We start from the raw sequence: 11,314 nt of genomic DNA, 5'->3' as shown, positions 1-11,314 counted from the left end.
AAGCCAGCTCCTTCGAGCCGGAATCGAACCAGCACACATACCAGACATTTTGACCGACATTAACTTTTTTAGAGTGAACATTTACTCTAAAAAAGTTAATGTCGGTCAAAATGTCTGGTATGATCAAGTTTACCAGACAAAATTTCATATAATTTTGGTGTTTATTATGCACTGTAACATGCATGCAAATTTTTGAGCTACATATATAGGCTAATAGGCTAGTTGACACTAGTTGATAAAATGTGTTGTTGTTATTATCATTATTATTATTTTAGTCAAACATTGGGAAATACATTTGCGATATTATGTTTAATCGATAAGCAATTAAGAGATATATTTTGCTGAGTATGCTATTGTCCTGGAATCATGGCTGTCTAAAACCGCCAGTAGGTGGGAGCCCAACCCTGTCATAAATGAAAGATTAATTTAAAACACAGATTCATAAAATGTCGCCTTTTTTTTTTTTTTTTTTTTTACTGGATAAATTTTTGAGCCCTCGATTTTACCGGAAATACTATGTGTAGACTGCGTGCTGAGTTTTTAACTAAACCGTCCAGTCCAGTAGAAGGCAGAATATCGTCTTTTACGTTGAATACCCATTTACGAAATGGAAGCACTAGCCGTAGTCAATGCAGTGAGAAGAAAAGTTTTATCAATCAAACGCAATTTTCATCGTGGAAACTGTAATTCTTATCATTTGAGTGTGATTGACTCATTGCTTAACAATGTCCAAAGAATCGGTCAAGATAACCCAGAGAAAAACAGTGAACTCCTTGAAAGCCTAAGGATACTACAGACAGCCATGACTTCGAGGCATCAGCAAGCGCCTTCCACCGCTGCTCCGCTCATACGAACAGGTTTATTATTGATATACTATATAGTGCACAACTTGTTTTAAAGAATACGCATGGATTTCTAAAGTAATACTTTACTGTAGAACCTAGAAGATAAATTAATTTATGTATAATGGAGAGTAATACATCCAGTGGTCGAAATGGCTACAATTCCAGGGACGTCGTAGTTGGGTGAAAAGGGGGACTAAATTACCAGGGCCCCAAGTGGGGGGAGGGCCCCTGAGGAGTGAAATTTTATTTTCCTTTAAATATAATTTTAAGATCACAATAAATGTTGTTAACTAATGTAAATCAGTGATGCGCGGGTCAATGTATAAACAACCCTAATCCGACCGACGTTTTCAACTAACGCAACTCGGACCGCAAAAAAAAAAAAAAGAAAGAAAGAAAGAAACTATTGTACCCGACCCGCTTCCTGTCTAATATTTGCGACTGACACCAGTGATTATATGCGGCTATATGCGGTGGAGATGCGTTCACTGTCAAACATCATTTGGCATTAATTAGGTAATTTTGTCAAAATAAATGTTCTTGATTAAAAGAAAAATACAGATTGTTCTTGTTGTGATTTATTTTGTCTTTCCTTTATGTCAGTGATTCTACACGATTAAATATGATCAAGAATTATTTTATTTCGATCTACAGTGTAATAAGAGTTTAGAAAAAGATTAGCCTATAGCCATAAATAATATATATATATATATATATATAGGCCTATATATATATATATATATATGACTACAAGCTTATTCCTTTTTTCTTAACTTTTAACTTCTTTTCAAAATTATCAAGAATATTAAATCAACTTAATAGGCTAGGTTAACGAATTTTCTTATACAAACATAATGAATGCAATTCAAAACGAAGTTTTTATAGATAAATTCAGGAATTATGAATATGACAAAATAACATTATTTTATATATATTAATTGTATAGCTATAATAGTTGTATCAAATGAATAAGGAAATTATAGTGCCTTGAATTTATTAAGTAATGTTTAATTTCGTTCGTTTCGCTCTCTGGAAATGTAAAGAAAAAATACAGTTTTTACTTGGAATTCGTTTTTAATCCCTGGTTTTAAACAAGCATATACATGAGATCATTTATATGTTATTGCTTGAATAAACGTTTAAAATAGTGCTAGAAATTTTATAATTAAGGAAATTAAACAGACCTAGGCATTTGAAAAGACATAGTGAAATGTGTCTAATAATTCCAAAAAGAAAGAGAAGCATTGGACATAATCAAAATATTCGAGACATTTATTAGGAATACCATTTTCTTAACAATTTAAGATGCTGCATGTGTTTATCAGTCTAATCGAAGTGTGCGTCTCTCCTGCGACTTTCCAAACAAAAATCCCACCCCCTCTCAGAAAATACATAAAACTGACATTACTATATGCGTTTAAAAGTAGCCTATTAAAATGGTACAATGGCATTGATCAGTTCAACGTGTTGGGAAATCGGGCATTTTGTCCCGCGTCAGCATTTATTCAACAGTTAATAGCGCTCAACATTCAAAAGGTAAATATTATTCAGCTAATAAAGTGTAGGTCTATGTATTTCATAGAAATAGTCTAGTACTATACAAACTACAAAGGTTTAATTGTCATCTTTATTTCAAACAACCATTATTTTGTATGACTCGTAACTGCGGGTAACTGTTTTGGATTTTGGATCAACCCGCGCATTACTGATGTAAATGCCTGGCGACAGGGGCGTAGCAACCGGGGGGGACGGTTTCACTTTTAGAAACAGGTGATTCTGTCCCCCGCACTTTTTTTTGACCTAGCGCCAATATTTCCGCCCCTGGTCTCTGATTTGTTACTTAGATTTGAGTGAAGTAACATTTAGCCAATCACAGCGCGAATCTCTTGGGCGTCTGCCATGAGCTTCAAATCTTGTTGCTCTTGTAAACAGAATGTATTATACTGTATGAACCCGCGATCGATGTACCCCCCCCCCCCTTGTTTAAAACACAAGACCTGCCATCCTTCAGAGCACTCTCCAAAACTGTGCCTCCTCTAAAACACCCAAATACAGCGGCCGAGAGCTTACCATACTACAACAAATGCAGATAGTAAAAACACCAGCAAATCCATCAGTGACAACATGTTACAAATCACGGAAACACTTTCCATCACTTCTTTAGTTATGTCTTGAATACAGCATTAGCTCATGGTTTGAGTAAAGATAAGTCAGTCTTACACTTTCCAAAAGTCGTATTCAAATAAAATATATTCTAGATAAGCTTTACCGAATGATTGTTGTTAAAATGGGAAGAGACTTTTAATTAGCATAAAATGTGTTTCTGGATTAATTCACCAAACATATTGATATAAAAATCAAGATGTAAATAAACAGTTTTAGAACATTTAGCCTTATTTCTGAATATGTAGATCTAAACACAAAACATGTTACATATACAGGTCCTTATCCAAAAATTAGCATATTGTGATAAAGTTCATTATTTTCTGTAATGTACTGATAAACATTAGACTTTCATATATTTTAGATTCATTACACACAACTGAAGTAGTTCAAGCCTTTTATTGTTTTAATATTGATGATTTTGGGCATACAGCTCATGAAAACCCAAAATTCCTATCTCAAAAAATTAGCATATCATGAAAAGGTTCTCTAAACAAGCTATTAACCTAATCATCTGAATCAACTAATTAACTCTAAACACCTGCAAAAGATTCCTGAGGCTTTTAAAAACTCCCAGCCTGGCTCACTACTCAAAACCGCAATCATGGGTAAGACTGCCGACCTGACTGCTGTCCAGAAGGCCATCATTGACACCCTCAAGCAAGAGGGTAAGACACAGAAAGAAATTTCTGAACGAATAGGCTGTTCCCAGAGTGCTGTATCAAGGCACCTCAGTGGGAAGTCTGTGGGAAGGAAAAAGTGTGGCAGAAAACGCTGCACAACGAGAAGAGGTGACCGGACCCTGAGGAAGATTGTGGAGAAGGACCGATTCCAGACCTTGGGGGACCTGCGGAAGCAGTGGACTGAGTCTGGAGTAGAAATATCCAGAGCCACCGTGTACAGGCGTGTGTAGGAAATGGGCTACAGGTGCCGCATTCCCCAGGTCAAGCCACTTTTGAACCAGAAACAGCGGCAGAAGCGCCTGACCTGGGCTACAGAGAATCAGCACTGGACTGTTGCTCAAATTTTGCATGTCATTCGGAAATCAAGGTGCCAGAGTCTGGAGGAAGACTGGGGAGAGGGAAATGCCAAAATGCCTGAAGTCCAGTGTCAAGTACCCACAGTCAGTGATGGTCTGGGGTGCCATGTCAGCTGCTGGTGTTGGTCCACTGTGTTTTATCAAGGGCAGGGTCAATGCAGCTAGCTATCAGGAGATTTTGGAGCACTTCATGCTTCCATCTGCTGAAAAGCTTTATGGAGATGAAGATTTCATTTTTCAGCACGACCTGGCACCTGCTCACAGTGCCAAAACCACTGGTAAATGGTTTACTGACCATGGTATTACTGTGCTCAATTGGCCTGCCAACTCTCCTGACCTGAACCCCATAGAGAATCTGTGGGATATTGTGAAGAGAAAGTTGAGAGACGCAAGACCCAACACTCTGGATGAGCTTAAGGCCGCTATCGAAGCATCCTGGGCCTCCATAACACCTCAGCGGTGCCACAGGCTGATTGCCTCCATGCCACGCCGCATTGAAGCAGTCATTTCTGTAAAAGGATTCCCGACCAAGTATTGAGTGCATAACTGAACATAATTATTTGAAGGTTGACTTTTTTTGTATTAAAACACTTTTGTTTTATTGGTTGGATAAAATATGCTTATTTTTTGAGATAGGAATTTTGGGCTTTCATGAGCTGTATGCCAAAATCATCAATATTAAAACAATAAAAGGCTTGAACTACTTCAGTTGTGTGTAATGAATCTAAAATATATGAAAGTCTAATGTTTATCAGTACATTACAGAAAATATTGAACTTTATCACAATATGCTAATTTTTTGAGAAGGACCTGTACATTCATACTCAAATGTGTTTTTTGAAAACAATTTATATTGAAAATCTCTTTTTTTTGTGAGCACAACTGCAGGTGGAGTTAGCACATAGCACGGGAATAAAAATCATCAGTGGACTTCAGCCCTACAGGCCCAAACAGCCACTTCAACAGCAAGTGTTCTTTTAATGGCCCTTTTTTCACTGGAGGTTCTGATCCACAGCAATTGAATGAAAGGTAAACAGTTTTGAAGATCAGGTCAAATTGTTTGATATGTCAAATAAAGTATTTTAAAATGGCTAATTCTACTTCTCTTTCTTTGGTTTTACTGTCCAAAAGATACCAATAAAAATCTCTCTCAATAGCATATATTTTTTAATCCTAATGTTAAGATGAACAAAACCTTTTGGAAATCTAAAACTAGTCAGAAGACTGTTGCATATCCACTGTACTGTATTCAAATGTTCATGTATTGTGTTGTCTTTTGCAGGAGGACAGAGCAAAACTGACCGTGGTGCCAAGTGAAGGACTGCGCTTGACAAGAAAACCATGACAGCTTTATATAGTAAGTGAAATAAAAAATACAAGTATCGGACACGTTCTGCAAAAAGTAGTCTTCGTGCATCCCTACATATGAGATAAGTATTTGGTTTCAGACGCAGAGTTGTTGAAAGTAAAATTTACTACAAAAATACCAGCAAGAACTTCATTTGTTTTAAATCACAAAATAAGATATTTTAATGAAATCAGAGAGATTTCTGTCTCTCCACTGAAAGTCTACACAGCTACCACACTGATGTTGCAGAAAGTTTATAAAGATATAATAAAGCGAATTCATATTCATCAAGCAGTTTAGACCTAATTTTCAGAAGAGACTCAATCACTTTGTATTGTGAGCAGATTTAATTTACCTATAACATAGACTTTGTTCAGCAAACAAACAGAAGCTTAACCATACTTGCTTGATGTGCAAAACAAACTTAGTTTTTTATTTTTTATTTTATTTTTTTTTTGAAGCTCAAACATGATGTGTAATAGCAAGGAATGAACCCCATTGGTCCTCATACATCAAGCAAGCTTGCTTGAGCTTCTATTTGCCATTACTGATGTGTGCGTTGATTTGTTTCTATGTGGATATGTGATGGACCACCCCTTTAAAATATAGCTGTGATTTTTGTCTGTTACAGAGGCAGTGAACTGGTTTTCCAATGTGTTCAAGAAGGCTTTGGGGATTGGAGTGAATTCTAAGCTGGGGGAACTGAGACTGCTTGAAAGCTGTACATGTACATGTTTTAGACATCAAATAAAGAGTTTCTTAAAAAAATGTTAGATGTGAATGTATTTTTTTGGACTGAAATATATGGAGGGCAAAATATATATTTTTATGATTTTAAAATATATTTTATATTTTCAAAAATATACAAAAAATGGCCAAAAAATGTATTTGTAGAAAATATATTTCTGTAAATATATTTTGGCCAATTTTTGTATATTTTGAAATATATTTCAAAGTACATTTTAAAATTTATTTTTTTATCGTATGGGATCATTCAGTTAAGAACAGTGTTAGGAATCAAGTGGAACTTTTCAACGGGGTTATTTATTTTTTATAAATTCAACTATCATTTTCTCTTGTGGACTATTTTATGTGAAATATCTTAATCAGGTCAGTGTGTTTTTCTCCTCTTATATTCACTATCAAAGACTGTTGATGCTCAATACCATGATGCGAGTCTATAACTTTAAGTCATTTTCATTTATTTGTGCAGATCGGCTTTTTAAAGAAAAACAACAGCGCACCTTATAACAAAGTCATTTCACCCGCATTATTTTCCTCCTTTCGGCGCTTCTCACTCCAGTCCAGCGGGTGGCACTAACACACTAACTTCTGTTTGACAAACAAACCTAAGAGCAAGAAGATTAGATTCACTGTGCTCTCTGTTGTTTTGTCGTGATTCTGTTTTAGTACAATCTGTGAGAAATGTAGTTTCTGTAAACAGAAAAGTACAGTTTTGAATCAGATCAGTAAATACCTTTACTATTCTCATCCTTATATCTGTGACTAGTTTTTGAAGCAAGCAGGAATATCTGGAGAAGTATGAGCTGAACTGAGATCTGCTGCTGTGAAGATGTTTATTAAAGTAGAGAGTGAGGAGAACATGAGTGAACTAGAAACCTGGAGAGTAAAACAGGAACCAGAACCTTTGAGAATAAAACAGGAGGAACCAGAGCCTTTGAAAATAAAACATGAGGAACCAGAACATTTTAGAATAAAACTTGTGGAACCAGAACATTTTAGAATAAAACAGGAGGAACCAGAACCTTTGAGAATAAATCAGGAGGAACCAGAAGCTTTGAGAATAAAACTTGTGGAACCAGAACCTTTGAAAATAAATCAGAAGGAACCAGAACCTTTGAGAATAAAACAGGAGGAATCAGAAGCTTTGAGAATAAAACTTGTGGAACATGGAGGTTGGTGTTTTATCTTCATTCATCTTTAGTGACTGTTTGTGGTACATCAGGCTTTCATAATACTTCATAATGAGCTTTAATAATACTTACAGCAGTTTTAGATTTAGTTAACTGTAATAGAAACAATCTTTAAATCGGATCAGTTTGTTGAAAAGTATATATGGGGGCAGTAACACTTTCGATGAAGCCCCATTCATAATACATTACAATGGTATTTTTAAGGCATTATAATGAACACATAATGCATTATATAAAAAAACCTAAGTTATATCATCTCATGAATAATCATAACAATTTTTATACATTATAATACTTGAGTATTTGTGGTTCTAACCTAAGATTGTGATTATTTATAAGACACAATGGACGGCATATTAAATCTACGTAATTTATAATGTATTATATCATATCACATGTATTTTTTACAGTTTTATTTTGATGGTCCCCTAGTCTATTAACTATAAGCAACTTTCCAACTACATGTCAACTAACACTACTTTATTATTATTATTAGTCTAGAATTAGTAGACTTAGGCTAGGTAGAAAATTCACATACTTGCAAAGTTACATATTAGTTTGTCTTTTGGGGATCCATCAAAATATGGTGTTAGAATATATTTAGCATAATACTAATAATAATTACTGCTAGCTGTCATGCAGTTGCAGAGTTACTTATCAAAAGCTGTCTAAAGGGTACCATCAAAATAATCAAACTGATAATACAAATGTGTCATGTTACACATTTGTATTCAAACAATTCTGATCAAACAATTCTGATACAGAAACAGTAGTGTTAACTAAAGTCATGGTGGTGAGGAAGAAATAGTCCAATGCTATTACATCATTAGTTTCAGGGTTTGAACAACATTTTGGGAGAGAAATTCAAGAACTTTTCAATGACTTTTAAGTATTTTATACAACTATTTCCAGCTCTTTAAAGCTCTAAAATAATCCAGTTTAAACGAGGTGTTCTCTGATTGGCCAGCTATCTGTGGTTTGTGATTGGCCGAATACCTCAAGTGTGTGTTGGAAATGTAACACCCCTAACCATGTCGTGATGCCATTTCTTGGTGCATTGAGACAGAAATGATAAAACCCATTATAAATTAGGCATTTGATGCATATATTATTGTTTATATTGATTCTTGATTTTGATGATTGATTATGACTCATACTGTCTTTTTATGCATTTTGTCACGGCGTGTAAACATAACACCATGTCTGCATTTGCAAACGTAGAACGTGTAACAACAAGCACTACCCTACACTGCTCAAAACTCGCATTCAATAGTAAGTACTGAATTCTTTAATGTACTTACAGGCCGTCAGTCAGAAGCACAGACTGTCCATGCATCATTGTGATTGGCCCACTTTATAGCCTTAATTTTATATTTAAAACATTAATCTCAGCTCTAAAACTTTTAGTTTAGTTACTTTTTTATATTATCTGTTTTACATATTTAATACTTGGTCAGTTTGATTTGTTTGGTTAACTTTGGTTAAATATTTTATGTTAATACTGTGCAGTGCACAAAATTAAGATCTGAGAGATGGTTCATGTCAGTGTTCATGATGTTAAGTTTAGAGATGTTGTGCATCCACTTATTATTAGTGTGACATTTTAGCATGCAAATAAAGGGGAGAACTTTAAGATATCGACCCTAAAAGTCGGCCAAAAAAATCGGTAGCGCATAATCGGCAATCGACTGACGCTGACCTCTAAACATCGGCATCGGTTATAGAAAAATCCAAATTGGTCGATCTCTACTTTAAATGATCATTATTTTTGATATCCCACACACCATCTCTACCAAATCTGCTTCTGGCGCCACCATCTGTAGGACTTATTGGCACTGCTCTCAAATGTTAGTTTGTTCATGTTTTTCAGCTTATAACAAGTTCCTAAATATTAATCATTTTACTTTCATTTCAGAGTCGATTAAAGAAAAAGAGGAGAATGAAGAATCAAGTCAAGTTGAGGAGAAAAATCATTTCAAAACAGAAAAACCTTTGAGTTGCTCTCAAGTCAAACAGAAAGATTTAAAGAAATGTTGCACCTGTACTCAGTGTGGAAAGAGTTTCACAAGAAAAAGAGATCTTGAGCGTCACATGAAAACTCATACTGGAGAGAAACCATTCACTTGTGATCAATGTGGGAAGAGTTTTTCACGCTCATCAAACCTTAAGGAGCACATGAACATTCACAATAGAGAGAAGCAGCACACATGTGATCAGTGTGGTAAAGTGTATTTAGGGGCTTCAGGTCTGAGGTATCACTTGAAAGTTCATACAAAGGTGAAGCCACATTCATGCCATTTGTGTGGAAAGAGATTTTGCCGTCTACAAAGTTTGAAAGTATATGAGAATATAAATACTGGTGTGAGAGAATGCATGTGTTCAAAGTGTGAAAAGATTTCTATTTCGGTAACTTATTTAAAACTGCATAAGAGGATCCACACTAGAGAGAAATCTTATGAATGCTCACACTGCAACAAGCGATTTAGTCGGTCAGGAGACCTGAAAACACATGAGAGGATCCACACTGGAGAGAAACCTTTTAAGTGTTCACACTGCAACAAGAGATTTAGTCAGTCGGTACATTTGAAAAGGCATGAGAGGATCCACACTGGAGAGAAACCTTATAAGTGTTCACACTGCAACAAAAGTTTTAACCAGTCATCATATCTGAAAATACATGAGAGGATTCACACTGGAGAGAAACCTTATAAATGCTCACACTGCAACAAGAAATTTAACCAGTCATCATATCTAAAAATACATGAGATAAACCACACTCGATAGAAACCTTTAGTGTTCACACTGCATCAAGAGATTTAGTCAGTCAGTACATTTGAAAACGCATAAGATGTTTTACCCTGGAGAGAAACCTTTAGTGTTCACACTGCAACAAGACATTTCATCAGTCAGTACATTTGGATCCACACTGGACAATAACCGTATCATTTAACTGCATGTGGGAAGCGTTTTATTCGTCATCTGCTATACACAGTCATGCAGAAACAATCTTTTTTTTTTTTTTTTTCAATCTTGTGTGTATCTCTGGCAGGTTTACACATACTAGTCTGGCATGTATATGTATACCCATCCCTACTTGTAAATTAGTAGGAGTGAGATCAGTCTCATTAGTTTTCTCTTTTACTTTCGGTAATGATCATTTTGCTGAGTCATTATTAAATGTTACTTTTTTATTAATACATTATATTTACATTTAATATTTTACAACATTGCGGTCAACTGATTGTATTTGCATAAGAAATTTTTTTTTTAGCTTTAATAGTTGAAAGCCATGATGTTTTAGGTTTTGTTCGAAATATCTAAATAATATCAATGGAATTGAATTAAAAGCCTTTATTGTCTTTGTATTTTTTTGCATACAGTGAAATTAGGAGCATTACTGCTGACTGGTGTTAGAAAACATGTACCACAGACAATATATGAGACTAGAGACTACAGACTGTACAGTATCATTATAAAAGTAGATACAACAACCGATGTGTTTTCCCTGTGGGCCACTGTACAATGTGGGTTGGCCCATTGCTTCTTGTTACTCACCTGTGCTGTTTTGGAAAGCGCAATAATTGAATCCATTGGGGATGATCGTGCGGTAGTAATATTGTTTCGTTTGGCTTCAGTCGGTTTTGTCCAGAGCTCTGGTTTTTGATTCTATTTACTAAATGATGAGCTGTTTCCCCACAAAAGCTGTTTATTTAGCATAATGAACCCATCACCTCTGTTGACATTTAATCAAACTAAACAGCCTCTGGTCTCCTTCCCTGCATACTGCCGAAGCAGCAGCATTAGCCATTTAACTTTTTTGGCTAAAGGTTGAAGACCTTACCCCTTGAGTCAAAAGCAACGTCTTTACTAAAAATCCACAGGCAGGGAAATTCACAGACAGGAATAAAGACAGGTTAACCAGACAAAGAAAGATGATGGGAATAACTATATGACAGGAAAACCAAATATGGGTATATGGGAGAAA

The 11,314-nt window shown here is 35.4% G+C and overlaps 1 protein-coding gene across 1 annotated transcript; it reads left to right on the top strand.

The window, feature by feature from the left end:
- Positions 1-6,764: 6,764 nt before the first annotated feature.
- On the top strand, positions 6,765-10,603 carry LOC141340196 (uncharacterized). The gene is made up of 2 exons (XM_073845125.1): positions 6,765-7,311; positions 9,245-10,603. The coding sequence occupies exons 1-2, from the start codon at positions 6,969-6,971 to the stop codon at positions 10,111-10,113; spliced, it is 1,212 nt and encodes a 403-aa protein (XP_073701226.1). The 5' UTR covers positions 6,765-6,968; the 3' UTR covers positions 10,114-10,603.
- Positions 10,604-11,314: the final 711 nt, after the last annotated feature.

This window comes from Garra rufa, chromosome 1, assembly GCF_049309525.1.
Source record: "Garra rufa chromosome 1, GarRuf1.0, whole genome shotgun sequence".
Taxonomy (NCBI): domain Eukaryota; kingdom Metazoa; phylum Chordata; class Actinopteri; order Cypriniformes; family Cyprinidae; genus Garra; species Garra rufa.
The sequence above is the reverse complement of the archived record's forward strand: the minus strand, read 5'-3'. Positions and strand labels throughout refer to the sequence as shown.